The following is a 21,573-nucleotide window of genomic DNA, read 5'->3' on the forward strand; positions in this document are numbered from 1 at the left end:
AAATGTAATTTTCACACAGTTACTTCAAGAATATCATGTTATGACCTCAAAACAATATTAATATGCTGGGACATTTGAAAACTAATGCTTTTTAACGTTAGCATCACACATATACAGCTTCATATCTGTGGGTTTTCATAGAGGATAGGTTTGTTCGGTAGCTCACGGAGTACAGCGATGTGCTTGAGAGACGAGGAGCTCAGATTTAAATCCCGTGTAACTACGCTTCGACAAAACAGTTCAAATCTGTGTAACGGGAAATTGAAATGATATGGTGGCTTTAACAAATGACTTGACTTTAACAAACCTACTCGGGTAGGTTTAGGGTTGATTTTGGTGTAGGGCATATTTCCAGCACGATAGAGCATTAACTTTTTGGCAACAGTCCCTGGATATGCAACATAATAAAAACATAGCTACACGTACCTATATCAATGTAATGAAAACATGACAGGGTTCACATATTGAACTTGTGATATAGCGCCACTCAGTGGACAATTCTCTTTGAAAGTGCAGCGAAATGTGCAGAAAGGCACGTAACAGCGGTTTTGCACAAAAAGTGCACAGAGGTACATATTTTTATGAGACCGGGTTGGATTAAAACGAAAGTGTGTGAAAATCACCTCCACTCAGTAACTCAAACATTTTACTGCCCTGTCACTTTTGATTGGCAAATCAAAATTATATTAGTCTCCAATTACTCCTTACCAGTCTGAAGTCCTTTTACCCTTCGGTCTTTGAGGGCATGCAGCTTTTTTTTTTCTCCTTTGAGCAGCGGGTGTTTCGTCTTAAACTGGAAATACAGCAGCAGCTACATATTACACATTTTCAGCTCTCTCAGCACAAGACTTTCTGAATACACAGCCGAGTAGAAAGAGATAGTAGCTCTCAGCGAGACTCGACTCTGATCCTAATGCAACAGTTTTTCAGAGGGCCCTAGAGTTCAATAACCACCTCAGCCTGTTTTGAAGAGGCTTCTTGGACTCAAACCGAGTGTTTATTTTGGGATGAGTTGGGTACCGAGGTTCAGGATGTCCTTCTCTGTCTTTTTTTTACACTTCAGTGCATCAAGTTACATAAATGATGACATTTAATATGTGCGTGTATATATAAAACACATTTTTGAATGATTGAATATGTACCTCTGTGCCTTTCTGCACATTTCGCTGCACTGTCAAAGAGAAATGTCCACTGAGTGGCGCTATATCACAAGTTCAATACGTGAACCCTGTCATGTTTTCATTACATTAATATAGGTACATATAGCTATGTTTTTATTATGTTGCATATCCAGGGACTGTTGCCAAAAGTTAATGCTCTATCGTGCTGGAAATATGCCCTACACCAAATTCAACCCTAAACCTACCCGAGTAGGTTTGTTAATGATTAAGACAGACAGTTACTTCATTTTTGAAAGTATTGACTGAATAATTTAGTGACTCGCACATTAGGACAGTTACTTGCTGCCACCTGCTGGGGGTTTACTCTCATTAAAACTTTAGAATAGGTAACACTTGTTAACTGTTAATTTTTTTCCCTCAATAAATTCTTAATTTGCTGCTTATTAATAGTTAGTTAGGTTAGTATTGGGTAGAATAAGGTTGTGTAGAATAAGGCCTTAATATGTGCTTAATAAGCACTAATAAATGACTAATATTCTAGTAATATGCATGCTAATAAGCAACTAATAGGTGTAACTGTAACGTTAACTTACTATCATATTTGTATATATTTAAAACATTTGTTACATAACATTATTTACAAAGCTGTAATTTGTTCATGCTGCAAAAACTGCTCTTTATATAGTCCAAAATAACCTGGAAATCAATATAATTTTTAGTGTGCAGTAGTCAGCCGTAATCATAATCGTAATTTCTAAAAATCAAAACTGCAGCCAGTGGACATGCTGAGAGGCTAGTAATTTTGGAAAACCACTAGCTACCTTCCTATAAACCCAATGCGTTATAGTAAGGTTTCTCGCTGTGTTTCGAAACTTTCTCTGTATGGTTCATCTTCAAACTTTCCTGCTGATGTGTGTGTGACAGGCAGCTTTTATCTTCTCTGTAGTGGTTCAGGCAAATGGACGGGCAATTACGCTTATGGCCAGTGAGTGTTGACATCCCTGCATATTGGATGGCTCTTTAAATAGCCCCCATCAGCTACAATGGCTCTCTAAGCGCTCCAAACAAAAACAAGGGGTTATTTTAACCGCCGATGTAATTCCGTCATCGATCTCGAGCGTCGTCCTCCGTGTCGCCTGCGTTTAAGGCTTTTAAGAGCACAAACGTGACGAGAGGTTTCTTCGCTCCTGGGATCTTGACAGTTAGTGGTTTTGATTATGGATAGAGATGTGTGCCTGGTGGTTTGCCTTTACCGTGTGTTGTCATCCCGCTAGAAGCTGACAGGTGGGTCTTTATAGTGCACAAGACAGCTGGGCTTCTGTGTGGCCAGAACTGGTTTAGATTTGGATTTGCCGTGGATACGTGTGCACATTATACAGCTGTTTTGACAGAATTTTGGCTGTTTAAAGGAATATTCAATGTATGCTAATTTATTACATGTAAATATAAAAATAGTTTTCAGGACGTAACAATGCAGTCGCATGCAGTACTAGCTATAGTTTGGCAACACGACACTCTCTGAAAAAAAGGTACAAGAGCTGTCACTGGTATCTTGGCTGTACCCAGGGTTTGAAAATTAGTGAAAATTAGTGAAGTCTGGGGTGGGGTTATGAATTTTGCTATAATAACCCCTACAAATACAACCTAATACAAACGCTAACGCTTTAAAGAGACTTGTTTGTGAAAGATATTTTGTGTGGATGTCTTAAAACTGTTTGTTAGGGGTAGATATCAGTTGTTTATTGAAGTTATGAAAGGTTCATATTTTGCTTTTGAGAGTCCGAAACAATAGGTTGACATGCATGCAAGGTCAAAAAAACTTGTCTCATAATTTTACTTTTGTTCACTGATTCAAGCGATTTGTTCAACGATTCATTTTTCCAAACCCATCCGGTGATAATTTCATTTAAGCAAAGTGACACCTGCTGGCAAAGAATCAATTAGCATTTTCATTCAGGCCAACAGGCGGGCGGGCAATATGCTAATCTTTCATGTTGACATCAACATGAAACGGCTTGGGACTCGTTTTAAAAATTATTCATTTTGACTAAAATTGTTTCAGAGTTGACTCTTTTATGAGAGAGAGAGAGAGAGAGAGTCAATAACTTCATACATAGTTTGCAGGATGTTTTATTTCACTTAGAGCTGTGTTATTTCTGTTTTTCAGAAATCCATAATAAGGACACTTTAATTATGCAACAATTCATATTACTGTTATAGTTTTTATTAATCATTCCGTAACTTATTTATTCTAGTCTTAAATTCTACTGTTTGGCAGCAGTGGTAACGTTTCTTAGAGATAATATCATGATTTTTTTTTTTCCGTTTCCCTTATCGAATGTGCTGTTCTGTCAGCAATAACCTGTCTATGGGCTCTTTTTTGATTACTGTCAGCAATGCAGTGTTGCCAGATATTGCTATAAAAAAAACTAATAAAAACAATTTCGCAAATAATATCGGATAAATAAATCAAACCTAAACTGCAGCTTCCCACTTTATTTTTCAAGTGTCAAATTAAGGGGAAAAGACAAGTCTCAGAACGCTTGTAATAACTGGATATGGCAACATGGATGCTGCGCCTGTGACACTCATGTAGAATTATACATGCAGTTCACTCGCAGAGAACGTATTTTATTTTTGAGTGGTCACAGGGATGACTTTTATGGTACCATTCTATACCTTATTTACCCCTAAATAGTGCATTTTTGCAACCCGAAATGACCTATTTGAACTTAAAGTGTAGATATTAATACATGAATTGTACATATTTGTACCTTTTTGAAAAGGTATAGCACCAGTGACAGCTTTTGTACCTTTTTTCCTGCCAATGTAGAGTAGTTGTTACAGCATTAGTATGTTTTAAGGGGGTTCTAGATGCATCTACGTAGATTGCTGGGCAGCTGCTGTGGTGTTTTTTGGTAGCTGATAGAAAATAATCTTTGTGTCCTCTGTCTTTTGAATGTTCTGAAAGCGCCACAGAGTCATATTGTTTACTTCTGCTGCCGGAATGAACCAATGAATCATTTGCTTGTAGTTGTCTGTGTATATTAAGCCAAGATAGGAGATAGCGTTTTAACAGAAAAAATTAGACACATCACCTTAAAAGCTATAAAAGCACTCCAAAAGTCCATTACAGCATCTCAGGCTGCGTGTTTTCAAACGAATGATCGTTCAGAGATAATGAGGTGTTATGTCAGCAACTGCAGTCTGCATCTCTTCATTAGCATTAAGGTTAATGTAGATCAGAATGAAACTCAGGATTAATGACTGTGTCAATCCGTACGACAATCAGCCGGCTGCTAGCTAGTTAGTTTGCACAACAACAAACTTTAACTCTTAAGAAGAGAACAGCATTTCGTTGGCTGACATTTGCATCCGTGGCTTTGTGTTTACAATCGTTTGCCGATCATAAAACAAGAAGAATATGAATCTCTTGATTACGCTTGTATGTGAGAAACTCTATTTCTCCGTCTTCATCCGTACAGCGGCCGTTCATTCGGTCGGATTTCCTTCGGCAAGGCCCCCCGGCTCCTCATTCGCCTCCTCGATTGCAGCGTCCGGCCCGGGGAGCGACGTGATGGAGGGATTTTCATAACTGAGAGATATAAAAGAAGTGAATATCTCAGATTAACCTGGAGTGCTGCTCTCTTTAGCGAGGGCCGGTCCTCGGTTATCGTCGTTTATTTCAGGCGCTCAATCTCTTTCTATTGTTTTCGTGTTCGCTCTGTGTGTGTTTTGCTCTGTAAGGAAACACCTCAGGTTAAATGTTTATTGAACTCTGAAACTATTTTCTCTGTCCGGATCAATTCACCACGTTACGGTCACAAACGGCTTCGCTTGCAAATGGAATCTTGTTGGGATGTGTGTGTGTGTGTGTGTTTGTTTGTGTGGACATTAGCAGTCTTTTCCATTAAGTGTAGTGCCTTTATCTGTATGTAAAAATATAAGCACCGAGCAGTAGGCTAGTTGTCACGCAGGGAAGTTGTTTTTGAATTAACTGTTGAGTCAATTTATCTTCTTTTGTATAATAATGCAATTTTTCCTCTAAATTCATCATATTTTAGCGTTCGTGATTGGATTAAAATACATTTTCATATTATGTACTATTATAGCATTTAATAATATTTTGTATTAGTGCTTTTGTTTTATATTATGTATATTTTATATATTATTATGTTTTTTAATGGTGTGATTTTTGAGTCAATTTGTCACAGAAGTCTCATTTTGTATAATAGTTTATTTATTTATTTCCTCTTTATACCTGCATTATCATATTTTTGCAGTAACTCTTAGATCAATACATTTTAGTATTATTTACAATTTTTGCATTTATTCATACTTTTAGCAGTTTTTTATAATAGCTTTTATTTAAACAGGTATGTTTAATTTTTATTTCATTTTAATTAATTCTAGTATTTATAATTTAGCTCATTAATTTTTTTCTAATATTTGTATTTATATTTTATTTTTTATTTGTATTTTATTTTATAAATCAAATTTAAGTTAACAACAATATTTTAATAATGACCAAATTTAAGACTTAAAAACAAGTAAACACAATGAATGTGTGTTTAAGGTAAAAAAAAACAAATTGTTTTATTAGTCTGTGAACTGCTGTGACTTTTTACAAAACAGTATAAATTTTTCACTAATTGAAATTACTTTTTTTTTTTTATCTTTTTATATCCATCATAAATATACCACATTTATTTATTGAAACCGGTTAAACTGATCAGCAGTGATGCTCTCTCAAACACAATTGCTAATAGCCAAGCTTAATAAGCCAAATAAAAAGCACATTAAAAGCGTTGCGATATTCATAATGTTACTCAGTTTTAGCCGGCAAAATGAGCGTGAATACGTCCTGATTATCCACTAACACATAGGCTGGAACACAGGCTTCGTAGGTCTACCATGTTGGTTTGTCAGTGCCTGTGTGTGCATGCGAGATCTGATAAGAGAAAAACCCTCAACCCATCTTCTCCTTTTTGTGTGAGAGAGAGAGATTACGACAAAAAAAGAAAGAGAGAAGGAAACTCGAAGAGATGGAGTGATTGTAGAGACAGATAAGTGTGGACTTAGTAGAGATAAGCAGCAAGTAAACACACACAATAATCAATCACAGATTCTTCTCAACATGCTCAACGTTATTGCTTTTCGAGGGTGTTTGTGCTTACGTGTGTGTCTGGGTCGGTACGTTCACTTCGCTTTCCATCTGAAGTATATTCCAAATATTTCTTCTTGTCGTAAGTTGTTGTGACAGCTCACGCAACTGTGTGTTTTTCAGTCAGCGAATCTCTCCGTCAGTGTAAGTGCCAGCTGCCTCGCTCACACTTTAGCGGCGTGTTTAATCGGAGTGTGTGACGCGGTGTGTGAAAATTGCGCTTTTTAAGATAGTGATGAGTCATCATTGAATTTACTTCCTGCCATATGTCCCGTCTTCTCCTCGCCGGGCCTCGCGGAAGAGAGAATGACACTAATGAGGGACTTCCTGTCATCTCTCCATTTGCTCGGGATCTCTCTGTACCTGATACAACGATGAGAGGCAGAAATGATTATTGCAGGACATTTTATTGCTTTTTTTTATGTGAAGTTTGAAGTTTTATTTCGAGTCCGTCCAATAAAATCCCTGTCAAAACACACTCTCACATTTGAGCAAAGGATGAGCGAGGAACTTTCTGCAGGTGTGATGTACTGTACGCCGGGTGCTAAATTTTGCTTTTTTTATGACTTAATGGAGTTCTCATGGTTTGTTGGTGTCAAAGTTGTCTCAGATTTTCCACTAAATTCCTTTGGAGAAAGAGAAGTAATCTTAATTCGTGCTTCCGCAAATTAAGGTCTTAAATCTTTCTTCAGTTCATTTTTTCTGACACACACATGGAAACTTAAATCTGATTCTTAAATCAAGGTACATTTATTTGAGGTTCACAATGAACATATGTAGTCTTCCACTAAATTGCATTTTATGATTAAAACAAGATCAAATGTCAGCATGGTATTAAAACGTGTTTTCCTGACTATTCTGAACCCGTCTGCAGATATTTGTTCTTCACAGAAAACAAGATTCTCATCCTATTTAATTTTGCTCCTCAAGTAAATGTGTCTTGATTTAAGAATCTGCAGCTGTGATCTTTTTTTTTTGTAGTTGGGAGCAAATAAAGCAGTGTTTTTAAACTTTTAAGCATTGCTAATTTACATATAGACATTTACATATAGAGACACTAATGTTGACGCGATCTTAAAGTGTCCCTGTTACGGACTTTTGAAAATGAGCTTTTAATGCAGTGTGTAACAGCTGTAAGTGAATAAAAACATCCTGCAAATTCTTTTATCTGAAAGTGCGCGCGTATAAAGTTATTGTCTCTCAAAAAGAGTTTTTAAAATGAATCCCATGTTGACCTCAACATATTATCCTCCTTGATATAAAAATGTATATCTCATTCTTTGCTGCACTTGGAGCTGTAAAATAGTTGTTTCCCCGGCAACGGCTGTAAACAAAGCAGCAATAAAATCACGCAAAGGAGGTGTTTGGAAAAATGAATAAGCAAATAAATAAAAAATAAACGCACTTTATAGGATAATGGAAGCGTTATGTGACCTCGCAGGCGTGTCAACCTGTTGTTGGGGACTCCAAAACCAAAATATGAAGTTTTCATAACCCATAATAAAAAATAAAAAAATCATGAATGTGCATCATAGCTCAGTACATTTGGGTGAGATATATTTGAATTGGTTTTTGACTTTGACACTGTATGGGATGCTGAGACATCATGTGTCATTTACTGACTGATGAGGATAATTGTTTGCTGCTTAGCCGTGGACAATGAGATAATAATACTGGTGCAAAATGACCCGTGTCTGTCTCTGCAGGGGGTGAACAGCATGTTTCAGGTGGTCCTGACGGGGAATAACTCCGAGCACTTCAGCATCTCTCCCACCTCAGTGCAGGGCAGAGCGGACCTCCGCGTGCGTGTGGCCGTCCCGCTGGACTACGAAACCATCAGGAGCTACAGCTTTTCTGTGAGTGCAGAAATCCCCAGCATCTCTCTTCAGTGTCGCACGATGCTTACAAATCATTCAAACACGCTGATTTCGCGCTCAAGAAATATCTTTTATGCTTTTGTGGAAAATGTCAGGATGGAAAAGTTCAAAAGAACAGCATTTGTTTGAATGTAAATGTCTTTTAATTCAACTTAAAATATTCATTTACTGACCCCAAAGTTTTGTACATTTGTGCACACTGAGTATATAAGCAAATATGCATGGCGCTGTTATGTGTGTTATGGTATTTAATGGTTAATCAGTCTATAAATTCCATGGATTTTGTAATGTATAAGCTCAAATGGATGTTTTTTTTTTTTTTTTTTTTTTTTTTACAGATTTACCTCTAAAGCTAGAATCTGGCCCGATATTGATTTTACCACATACAAGATATTTCAATGCAGAGTATTTAAAGTCAACATAAATCACAGCCTATTTTGCATCCTTAAAATGCATTGCGAAACCGAATATCCATCATGATGGAAACATACGAAGTGCCTTGATTTTTATCAAATGGCAGTTGACCTTTCGCAGGCAGTTTGAGTGACCGGTCACAACACTGAATCTGCCATCCAACGAACAAACTAGACAGGAGAGTAGGATAACATCGGTGAACTTGAACTTGAAAAATGATTTGTATTGATGTTCACTCATGTTTATGTTGTGCTTTAACTAGCGAAGATGAAGATATGATCAGTTCACGTACGTAGAGTTGATTTAAATTTGAAGTTATTTTTATAGGACGTGCGTTATAATAAGTTTTGGATTCAGGAAGCCGCTTAATCTTTATTATGAGTCACATTACACATTGCACGAACAACAGCAATGCTGTCTAATATCCCATGCGCGATGGATCTGTGCCCATTTTAAGAATACGCCGAGAATAGATGATCATGCCAGGGCACAGAGATTTAGTAGGGGGGAAATGAAATACAAATAAATTAGCGACACTTATGTAGAGAGCAGTGCTGTCATGCTGCTGGAGTTCAGCCGTGTTTCTGCAGTTCATGTAGTTCAGCTGGCTGAAGCTGTTCCCTGCAGCCATGGACTTAGGAGCCGCGCTGACAAATGACTGCAATCTGCACCAGTACAAAAAACAATCACAAATAGTTGTAGACCAGTACAGCAGATTCCCTCAAAGAGGCACTACATCCACCAGTCTGTAACCTTGATGTAATAAATGTAATAACTTCAGCGTGCATATAAGAGATTCGCAAAATTAACTTTTCAGGAAATCTCTTATCTTATAAGAAACAGTGCTTAAAGTTTTTCTGTAATATATATTCATGTCATGTAACAGATTGTTTTGGTTATGCGTGTTAGTTGCAACAATTGCAAAAAATGTCTTTCTTTTCATTTGCCCAGTTTTTTTCCATCCCCGAATTATGTCAGCAATGAAATACTGCCATGTAGAGATATAAAAGTCTCATAAAAGTGTGATATAAGACAGACACTTTAGATTTAATATATTGGCTCTGTTCCGAAACTTAGTGAGCTGCTATGCTGTCTAGTGCTATCATAGGTAGCTGCCTACTAAGGGAACATTCTACACACAAATACTTTTAATATACATGCATTTTTCAGTATTGGATGAAGCTTCCAGTGGTCATATTTCTGCTCTTCTCTCCAGCTATATGCAAACGAGTCTCTGTCGGAGCATGTGGGGTTTGCTCGTGTCTTCATCGACCTCATCAATGAGAACGACAACAGGCCCATCTTCAGCCAGCCCCTTTATAACATCAGTTTACTCGAGAGCACCCCTGCTGGAACATCTCTACTGCAGATAAAGGTGAGCACACACACACACTCACACACACACACACACACACACACACACACACACACACACACACACCGATCGCTTCCTCCAGGTGTTTTACATGATCTTGCTCTTAACATTAGTAAAGTAGGGCCCTATGATTCCTACAATATGGGATGTAATGGCAGAATCCAGTAATAATTTACAGTACATAGTGGAATGTCACAGAGTTAAGCATATTTTCGAATTGCAATTTAGACTAATGTATGAATGCTAACGTTTTTGTCTACTATACTTAGTATGCCAGTCATGCCAGTCAGTTATCAGCATTTGATGCCTCACTTCATAAGGTCATGAAATCAAAAGAACTCAAATCAAAAGAAGGTCTTAATTGCAGTTTGCAGTTAATATAGTTTGGTTAAGCTTGAAGACATTTTAGCAAGCTATATTAATACTGTACAGTGTAGAAAGTACTTCTCAAAATAATTGAATGTACTAATCAAAATAATTAAAATACGTTTTTGCGGCATTTTGTTCAAATAAAAGGAACCGTAAAATATTTTTCTGTTTACATTTATAAAGATTAATTAAATTGTTAATGTGTTTTTTTTGATAATAAGTTTGTTTTAAATTAAAGTCCAGAAAAAAACTGCAATACAGAATCATAGAGCCCCATTATTAAAATAAAATATAAATAAATAAAAACAGACTTTATTCTTTAAATTATGCATTCTTAAATTACTACAGCTTAATTTAACTATTAAAACAGAAAATACAGAATAAAAAAAGCAGAAAATGAGAGAATTTATTTCTTAGGTCCCTAAAATCAGATTTTTGTTAAATCTCTAGTAAATTGTTACATTTTAGAAGTTTCATAATTTGCTTGGGCATGCTTTTGATTACTATAATTGATCCATTAATACAAAAGAAAAAATTGAAAACATGGAATTTGGGAAAATTGGAATTTAGGAAAAAAGAAATCTGTTTGGTGAGGTTTCCCTCTGCGTCTCTGCTGGGAAAGCTGTGATGATACATTAGGATGTTAGGATCCTCATCTACAACTCTCTGACATCCGCAAGATTTCCCATCTTTTTACAGTGTCACCGTCATTTATTTGATTTGAGCACACAGACTGTTTCCAGAGTGCTGAAGGTCATCCCACTCCAGGAGTATAAATCACTGTGAACAACCACATGCAGCTCATAAATTCAGCCTATTATCACTCTCCCTCTGTCACTCTCACTGCTGGACGCTATAGAGATCAATACTGATCGATACGCCGCCCCAGCTCTGGATCCAGGCGCTGGACTGCGTGTCTGCGCGAGCTAGTCCTGATCATAAAAAACTAATTCTAGTTCGGAGCTGTGAGGAGCTATGTATTATGAGGAGCTGTGCAAGAATTTTGTGTTGAAGCTCAATCAGGGAACAAATCAGATGCGATGGTGCCATTTGTTGGGAAAAACTGCTTTCAAACTAAACTTACCTGTTTAATATTAAAGGGGTCATGTCATGAGTAGTCAACTTTTCCTTGATCTTTTGAGATCAAAGAGCGTGATGTACTATGAAAACACTCTGTAACTTTCAGAAGTTCCTCTGCAGTCCAAAAGGAGCATTTATTGAAAATAAGTTAAAATGGATCGTTTAAGACATGAAGCTTTAACATTTGGCCCAAGGTAATGTATTGTTATTTGGATGAATGCCCAAGGTAACATAGATTCATGTGAGACTTTTTTTGTTGGACTGTATAAATGTTTTATAACATTGTAAGTTGAATTCTATAGGGAAAAAGCACGATATGACCATAGTGGAAAGATCCAGAATGTAAAACATGACTTTCTTTGCTTATAACTCTATAGCACGCAATCAAAAGCGAGATGATTAGGTGCGCTTTCTTTAAAACTCCTCATGAATTACTGTAAGTAAACTAATTATTACCATATTATGAATATTGTAATGTAGTTGCTTTCAGGACATTGCAATATTAGCATAATCTTTAAATATTTCACAATTTAAATAATATATAATTGTTGTTTTTTATTTTAAATGACATTTTTTAATTATAGCAAATCGGGAAGGAAAATATATTTTTTAATTTTTTTAATGAAAATGATACAATGTAAAAAAAATATTATATTTATTTATTTGATATGAGTAAGTGAGCCATACTCAGTCAGTGACGTTGGTAAGGTTATTTTTTTTAAATATGATGTTAGTGTAAACGTGTTTTTTTTCCCGATTAAGATTATTTGATAAGTAGAATGTTTCAAAAACATTTATTCAAAATAATAAGTATCTTTGCAGCCACTTTTAATCAACTTAATTCATCCTTGCTGAAATAAAGTATAAATTAATTTTAATTAATCTGATAAATCCCAAACCTTTGAGCTTCTACTTCTCCTCTTTTGATAAAACGCTTGTGTGAGGCGGGGGCCTGAGAGTGTTTTATGTCTATAAATGCTGTCTGCTCTGTGTCACTGGCTCACTCATGACATGCAACGGTCTGTAAAATCAATAGAGTTGTAACTTTACCCACGATGCCCCGAGGAGAACCTAAAACACAGTTATGTGGCAGCAGCCTGATTGCTCACTGTTGATTCTTGTGCTCTCAGATTCTTCTCTTTCTTTACCTAAACCTTTAACACTTTTGCTAACATTCACTGCTGTTTCCTTCAGGAAATTTGGATGTAGTCTGTACCTGTTATTTTGTCTCTGAGGCAATTTGAGGGGCTCTGTGTTTGTTAAACAGATGTTCGGACTGCTGCTAATGTGAAGCTGGTAACTCACTAAAGCGGTTTATGCAAGGAAAACACACACACACACAAACATCCATATGCTCCAGCATACATATTTACATACCCGTCAGATACCTGTCAGCTCTGACTCATTGTGATGGATGCGCTTTCTTCTTTTTTTCCCATTAATTTCAATGGATTAATTTGTTTAACTGACCAGACCAGTGGTTTTGAACTCTATCTCTGTGTGTGTGTGTGTGTGTGTGTGTGTGTGTGTGTGTGTGTGTGTGTATATATATATATATATATATATATATATATATATATATATATATATATATATATATATATATATATACATACACACACACACACACATACTGTATATATATTCCTTAAAAGGTCTTTTTTTCTTTATTTCAGACACACATTAAGCCGAGTGCTGAAGCAGATCACTCTGTCAGAGCTGATTGTTCTTTAAATGCTGTTTTTAGTCCGTCTTTCAACTTAATCTGTGCCCGGGAACCAGCCCAAAGAGCTTACAGAGTCTGAGTAGCTGGATTGTGGGCTATGAGTGTGTGATAGTGTTTGTAAGACTTCTGGAGACACTTTCTCCCATAACAGAAGAGCTTATACTCCCAAAGATCATATCACTCCACAGATCACTCTCTTTCACATTGTGAAAGAGAAATACATAAAGATGAAGTATGCAATTCCTATGCTACTGGAACTACCAGCTTATTAAGCATCGCCATTAGATTTAAAGATCTATCTAGCTATCTATCTATCTATCTATCTATCTATCTATCTATCTATCTATCTATCTATCTATCTATCTATGTATTTGTACATATTCAAGTAGTTTGAAAACATATTATATTTATGTAATGGTGTAGCAGTTTACAGGATATATCCTTCCCAGTGTGTGGCATTTTATTAATTTTTTAACATTATTTTTTCCCCTAAGGTCCCTGAAAATGTTCAAGGTTTCATGCACCAAGAGCACTTTATTTATTCATGATCACTTTCCAACCTCTCAGCGACCTTTAGCATTAGTAAACTTTTCCCATCTGAAATAAGTTACTACACCGAGTTCACTAATGCTGGGATTCTTTGGTAAGATATGCAGAGCCATAGCTACTACATAGAGCGCTTTTTAGCCACTTAGGTTTTATGTCAAAAGTGCAAGAAAAGCCTTTTTCCTTCAAATTTTCAATGACATGGTCCCTTTAACACTATTCCAGACTATATCACCTCATAAATATAGCCTCATTAACCCTTAACGATCACTTATTACCGGCTCATATTATCTGAATTGTGAATCCATGCTGTCTGTCTTTTTAACATCGTCATAAAAGCTCTTTTATTTCATTAAGTGAGTTTAGTGCTGTGATCCTGCTCCACGGGCCTGTAAAATCAGCCGCAGACTCACGGCTCAATAGCATCACCTTTCATGGCGTGCCATTAATCGGCGAGCTGTTAAAGCAGGTGGGATCTAACACATTCACTGTGACGCAGGTACAGTTAATTAGTGAGCAAGCAGTCGTTTAGCATGGTCTTTCCCAGCTGTTTTTGTCTCATGTAGCCCTACAGTCCCATCAGCAGAGCTTTGAGGAAATAGTTTTACTTATGTGGATTCCAAATAGGTCGTCTGTGAGGTTCAATTTCTCTTATGATGCTTCCTTAGCAAGCAGTAAGGAGTCTTTAGCATTACACCTTCCTTTAGAAATCTAATATGCTGCATTTATTATTGTCTGTGTTGAACACTTATGCTGCTTAATATTTTGGTGGAAACCATAACACCATTTGTACCTTTGTGTTTTTTTTTATTATTTTTTTGCATTTGGAACGTAAAAGGCTTTAGTGTTGCTTTTTGTCAATTCAATGCATCCTAGCCAAGTAAAAATATTAATATCTTTTGAAAAACAACTTTAAACCTCAGAATGTCATTCTCGTTTTTTCAGAAGTCGTCTGGCTTATTTTTCTCTAGATTCTTTTGGCAAAGACTAATTGGGTAAAAAAAAAGTGCTACATATTAAAGAGCTTTCCTCTTGTTTTACAAAGAATTCCTTCAAATTAAAGTTCAGAACATGCTCCTTAAGCCCATTATACCTGTAACTTACCTGTAAATTAATATAATGTGATATCATATAAATGCAGTGTATATAATATCTCATTATATAAATTTATTTGAATTTTATTTCTTTTATTAACTTTATATTCTGTTATTAATACAGTGTGTGATTTGAATCATGCAGAACGCGGGTAAGGTTTTGTTGTCAAAGCCAATTTTTTGTTTTGTCTCATTACATAAGTATTTTTTTATTACTTTTTTGAACCTAAATCTATATTACTTGCTATTTTCAAACATTTTTTTTTTTTTTTTTGCCAGTGTAACACGCAAATTCATGCTTCACAAAACTCCACACACACAACCTATTGTGCGTTTGATAAGGCATACACACACACACGGACACACACACATTGTTTAATATTTATAGTGACGGCACTGGTTATCATTATAAATATTTATAGTGATTTAGTTTGTATGTGTCTCATGAGATGAGGGCAGCTCATATCTGCTAAATTGCTTCTTTGTTTTCAGTCTGTCTTTTGGCTGAGGTTTGTTTGCATCTCTCCATGTCCTATTTATTATTTTCACTTGCATTTATACACACGCTTTTCCTTCAGCCATTATAGCGCTAATGGATTTCTGTCCCTTTGAGTGTGTGTGTGTTTTCTGGTTCATGGTTTGAAACTGTGTTTATGGGTGTGTGTCAATGGGTCTGTGTTTGTGTTTGTTCACTCACATTGTTTTGTTAGTGTGTGTGTGTGTGTGTGTGTGTGTGTGTGTGTGTGTGTGTATACATACTCATATGGACATTTGACTTAGAGACAGTTCACCCCAAACTAGTTATTTTGGGTTAGAAAAGCATAATTTTGCATTATTATTAAGTGAACTCTGCTTTATGCATTACAGGAAGGTTTGAGTTTGCCAAGTTGCTAAGCTACTGGTATTAATAAGCTCAAAAAATCCGAGCACACACACATTTGTTAATTAATTAGATTGTGCTGTTTTAATCAATACTTTCCAGTATTTGCGGTCCATTTATAATTAACATTTCTCTCAACAGATTTTGGCTTAGATATTGACCAAAATGTTATCTTGTAAGCTCTGGAAAAGATCCACTGGCTCAGCTCTGCCTGCTCATCTATTGCTGAGTTTTAGGCACCATTGTTTACTGTTATTTTCAGCTGCTTAATAATTGTAGTCTCACATAACCGCATTTTTGCCCCGTTGCATAAAATTTGGTCCAGTTTGCAGCTATTATCAACTGGAAAGGCCTGAAAAACACACATCGCTAATAATACTCGGATTACAGTTAATGAAGAAGAGGAGAGGATCTGTACTTTTGACATAAGTGGTCATGTTTCTTTATCTTGGTTTCTGTTCTCAATTTTCTTATTTTTTTTCTTTAATCATAAAAAGGAGGACAGTCGCTGATGATGGCCTGTCTATAAAGTATAGCCGCTGGCTAAATACAGACCTCGTATTCATGTTGGCAAATCTCTCTCTCTATATTCTGATGTAGTTTGGCTGTGTTGTTGCTGTCACGCTTGTTTTAATCCCTCTTTTTTGTTGTTGTTATGGCCAAATGTGAACGGAAAGCTGATCTATCTCTCTCTCTCTCTCTGTCCTCAGCACTTCTCTTCATTCTCCTCCCTTTCTTCTTCTCTCTTGAAATCACTCTTTTACTCATTTTCTTATCACGGTCCTCCAGTTTGTTAAGACGTTCATCTCGCATGTGTGTGTGTTTATCTAATTGCAGTAATAGGTTTATTCAGTAAACAGTTGATAAGACTCAGACATCGCCCTGAGGCAGCACTTGTCTTCCCTGTTGTGTGACGATTCTTGGTGAATTTTATTTTTAAATGTAAAAAAAAAAAATACGACTATATATTGATGGCTTAATTTTGATTGAAGCCATTGCATCTACCCACTTTTTAAAGGCCAACATTAAACAACAGTCACCATCATTTTATCGTCGTTTTGACATAATTTTTTACCTTGGTCTAATTTTGTTAACCTTAAAAGAGAATGATTTTGCTTTATTTAAACATCTAGCCTGTTATTGAAAGCGTATATATTGAATCGTGATATGCAGACTTTATGCACACAGATGTTATTGATATTAGGATTTATATGACTTTGCAAGTTTTGATTGGTTTATATGTCTGTGTATATGTGAAAGTATGGCAAGAGAAAATGCCGCAAATGCTCTTTATGTTTGGCATGCTTTGTTGCCGATATTAGTTTTGCGTAGTTTATCATAGACTGACTTATTTTAAAATCTAAAAACGAATATACTTTCTACATGCCGGTCTTAGACGTGAAGAAAAACAAAACTTTTTTCTGCTTTATAATAACGTATTCTAAAGCAGCTTTTTATTCATTTATGAATCACCTTTCTTTTTTGGACATGCCCATTAGAATTAGTCCGACTGTAACTAGTGGAGACATTTTCAGCTAATCTGGGTAGATTAGTGAGGCCCTAAGGGTCTCGGAGGAGTGTAGCCTCAATGTGTGTGTTTTGGCAGATTGCTCCACTGGATTAATGTGTCACTAACAGCTTAGTCACAGATTCACTTTGACCACCGAGACTAATCTCACACACACACACTCATTTAAGTGTCCTAATAAGTAGAATTTACTCAAAACATTCGAGGACACTTCCATCAAATTAATTGAGTAGCTAATGGTGTCTTTCAAAATTTGTCATTAAGTTCACCTAAGTGCTATTTGAATAGAGTGAACTTTATGATTGAACTAATTGCAAGTAGATTCAGCTCAGTGTTTCTGCTCAGCAGTTTCTGTTGATTGTTTCAAAATCATTGATTCTAAATTAACTTAACATGAACTTAATTAAAATCGTCATATTAGTTATATTGTGAAGTATTATTTAAATTTTAAAACGTCTGTTTTTTATTTTAGTATATTTTGAAATAGTTTATTTTGATGACGACAAGACTAGGTTTTTAGCAAGCATTACTACAGTGTCACATGATCCTTCAGAAATCATTCTAATAGGCTGGTTGGTGTTTAAGATATTGTCTTTTATTATCAGTGTTGACATAAAACAGTTGAACTGCATTATTTATTTATTTTTTTCGAGATATAAAGTGTAAAAAACTTTAATTTGAAATTAAATGGAATTTTGTTAATGTATTTCCTTAATGTAACCTTCAGTCGATTTAATGCATCACTCTCCAATAAAAGTTTTATTTATTAAAACCTAAAACATATTACTGATCACAAATTGTATACACATTATACAATTATACACACACGTACACTAAAGGCCCCACCAACGACAATAACTATAGCAATAGTGATAAAGTAAAATAATATTTTTTAAAAATCATTCTAAATGTAAATGCATCCACACCACAAATATAAAAAAGGGGAACAATATTGCTGGGATCACTTTCCACATTCCATTATTTTCCGGTTGAAAGCCATTCATAAACTTTAAAGGTGCTTCTGTGTTTAAAGCAGCAGGTGCCGCACATGCTTCTAATAAACAGAATGATGTAGACGCTGATATAGTTATTGTTTTATTTGTAGCTGTGGTGGAAAGGGCCTTAAGACATGCAATACATATCCAGATCCTAAGGAAATTCTGAAGAAAATATTACAGTTATTCCCAAATGAAACTTTGTGGTTAGTTTTGTTTTTATTTGTTTCAGTGTTGTCATGACACTGACTGTTTTTGACTGTTTGGTTGGATTGAGTGAAAAGAAACTTTTTTTGAAGATGGTCGGTCTCTCGTCTCATCTGTCACAGCTGGATCTCTTATTGAGGGTCTCTCCTCACCCTGATGCGACTTTGCCTTCATTCACGCCGAGATGTTGTCTGACACGTGTCAGTCAGAGAGAACCGTCTTTTCAGGGTTTTGGTCCAAACTATCAGGTGCACATTCAGGTCTGTCTTCAGACCGCTCCTCTGCTCTTTTACTGAAGTTTAGTGTCTTTGTGTTTCTTTTGGGCTGCTGTCTGGAGACTCAGGTGTGTATCTTCAGCAGACTGAGCAACAAAGACGAGCAGGAAGAGAGGATGGAGGAGTGTGTGTGTGAGAGAGAGAGAGAGAGAGAGAGAGAGAAAGATACTATCACCTCTGCCATCCTCTCTCTGTTCTGATCCCTGTCTATCTCACCTGACCTGCATTAAGTCTCCTGTCATCGTAGCAACGGTTGTCACACTAACACCCGGAGCGCGGCACTGTCATCACTGCACTTATAGGCCTGTCAATCAAACTGAGAGAGAGAGAGAGAGAAAGAGAGAGAGAGAGAAGGGTAAACAGAGAGCATTGTAAGGGCAGAACCTGAAGAAAAGGGGAGGATTTTGTTTGTGCAAAAGGGCATGAAGGAGCGATAGAGAGGACAATGGAGAGAGAAAATCACATTCTCTCTTTTATTTATTTTTTGCCTGCTGGTTTGTTCATTTGTTTATTAGCTGCTTTTATTTATTTATTTTTTTATCCTGATGGTTTTTTTCATCTGCTCATTTATACTTTTAGTTGTTTGTAAAGTCCATAAATGAGACTTGTGAAGGAAATGAGACAGAAGAGAATTTAGCTTGTTTTCTTTTTCTGTTTGTTCAGTATATTCGTTTCAGTCCTTTTTGTTCTTAATTTTGTTTTGTTCTGTTCATTTTCCCTTTTTCTGTGATTGGTTTGCTTGTTTGTTTGCAGAAAGTCTCTTTTGATCATTACTTTCTACCTAGTTTTTCTTCTCTCCGTTTCTTCCTTTTGTTCCTTATTTTTTCAGTCTGATCAGTTTATCCAACATGTTAGCTTTTTGTTTGTTTTTTGTCCATTTGTTTGTTCAGTTTTGTTCGTTTTTCAGTCAGTTCTCTTTTTTTTTGTTGAACGCTGTATAAAGGAAGACGAAAGAATTGTTGAGTCTAATTGTTTATATATTTCCAACAGAAAGCTCAACAAACAAGCAGCAAAACAAATTGTTGCTTGTTTTTGTTAATCTTTCTATTGTTCTTTGTCCATTTGTTCCTTTTATCCACATTATTTTTAACTTTGCTCTTACCTTGTTTCTTTTGTCCATTTGTTCATGCATTTGATTTTTTTTTGTAAGATTAATTCTTTTAGCACAAAAACGAAGGCTAAAGAAGGCTACAGAGAAGAAAAAATATTTGTTTGTCCTTTATTGTTTGCTAATTTTTCATTTTATTTGTAATGTGTTTTAGAAATTTGTTCATTTTCTTTTTGATTGTAAGTTTGTTTTCATTCTTCACAGACTGCACACTGATTGGCTGAATGCGTTCCGAAGCGTATGCTCATTGGCTGTTTATTCGATTAAGATGAAAGACGTGAACATTGCGGTCTGTTGGTGTTCCAGCAGTGTCACAGTAAAACTTTTGCAGCATTTTTTGTAACGAACGGTTTTGGCCGGTTGGCTGAATACACTGTAGAGTGGCACCAGACGAGCGCTGGTCATAATCCACACACAGAGGGTGAGGTCATCATCAGGGCACGGTTGAATCATGGACTGTAATAGTGGCACTGACAGCAGCACACACTCCCACAACTCTATGACCCTGTACACCAGCAGCACCGCCAGTCAACTGAAACCCCATTACCAGCACCCAGCCGCGATCCATCACCGAGAGAGAAATTAAACAACAAGCTCTTACATCACGCGCTTACCTTATCATCGGCACCTCGCGAAATTAAGTAAAACTGTAAACGAACATCAAATTTGACATCCCATTTCAATGAGAATCAGCCTAAAATAATTTAATCAGAAGCACAGTCCATCACGCTCTCCCGGCACAAGCTCTGGGATTCGCACACATCAAAAGGGATTTTGTCAAATGCGATGAACGCCCAATATAGACTCCACAGGCAGACTCCTGCAAAAATATTCCAGAAACGCTGTATTAGCTGAAGATCTGCTGTAAAGACTATATATTTTTGCAGAGCCTCGGATTAAATTGAGCTGTAATCAGATCATTATTGAAATACAGATAGAAACGTAAAACAAAAGAAATGGCTAAATAACAGAGCAAACTGGAATGAAGTCACAACCTTACCATTGATGGTGAAACAAGCAGATCCAGCGCTGGATGCTAATTGGGCAATTTGTATTGACCAATTAGAAAAATGTATGTGTGTGTGTGTGTTTGTACAGTGTAAAATCTCTGTCACGTTGGTCAGTTTGAAAAAAGGTTGTTGACTGCAAACCACAATGATCTACAATGATCTCTTTATAGAAAGATCCAGTTGCTAAAGCTTGTGAGGTTCATTTATTATAAGATACATTTTTTTCAAAAGTTCTGTTTAGGGCACTTTACTAAGCGATTTAACATCATAGAGTTTGTTAAATATTCTATAATGTGTTTGTATTTGGATGATTTGATATTACTTTTGTCTTTGGTACAACCAGTTTTAGTTATTATGACCTCATTAATTTCTGGCTTTAAAGGTCTCGTAAAGAAAACAAACTATGGTTGGTCACTTTAAATGTCATCAGATGGTCTCTTCCTGTCTAAGTGGCCAGTTCTTGGCTGGATTAAGCTGGTAATTGGACCAGACGTTGACTATTGGCAAAGTCTGGCTACATAAGGCTATTGAGAATGAGACTGTGCGTGGGTATAATTACAGCAAATAGCTGCGGAAAACTCTTCAGATCAGTTTCAGTCCACCAAATCAAGCTCCCCAATAACAACTGTCTGATAACAGACACCTGCACATCTGCTTTGATGGATTATCATTTTCAAAAAACAAAACTCATTCTCTCTATATCAGGATCTAACAGATGTTACACTTGGCGTTTGTGTGTGTGTGTGTTAGAAAAGAGAAGCGTCACTTGTCATATTCCGGTTTTCTTTCACACACACATACGCA

The 21,573-nt window shown here is 36.2% G+C and overlaps 1 protein-coding gene across 2 annotated transcripts in view; it reads left to right on the plus strand.

The window, feature by feature from the left end:
- cdh23 (cadherin-related 23) overlaps positions 1–21,573 on the plus strand; it is a 206,589-nt gene that overhangs the window by 112,715 nt on the left and 72,301 nt on the right. For both annotated transcript variants that reach the window (XM_043255698.1, XM_043255699.1), the window contains exons 12-13: positions 7,992–8,141; positions 9,793–9,951. In XM_043255698.1, the coding sequence (XP_043111633.1) occupies positions 7,992–8,141; positions 9,793–9,951 (309 nt within the window). The remainder of the gene's footprint in view (positions 1–7,991; positions 8,142–9,792; positions 9,952–21,573) is intronic.

The sequence above is a fragment of the Puntigrus tetrazona genome, chromosome 13, assembly GCF_018831695.1.
Source record: "Puntigrus tetrazona isolate hp1 chromosome 13, ASM1883169v1, whole genome shotgun sequence".
Classification (NCBI taxonomy): Eukaryota; Metazoa; Chordata; class Actinopteri; order Cypriniformes; family Cyprinidae; genus Puntigrus; species Puntigrus tetrazona.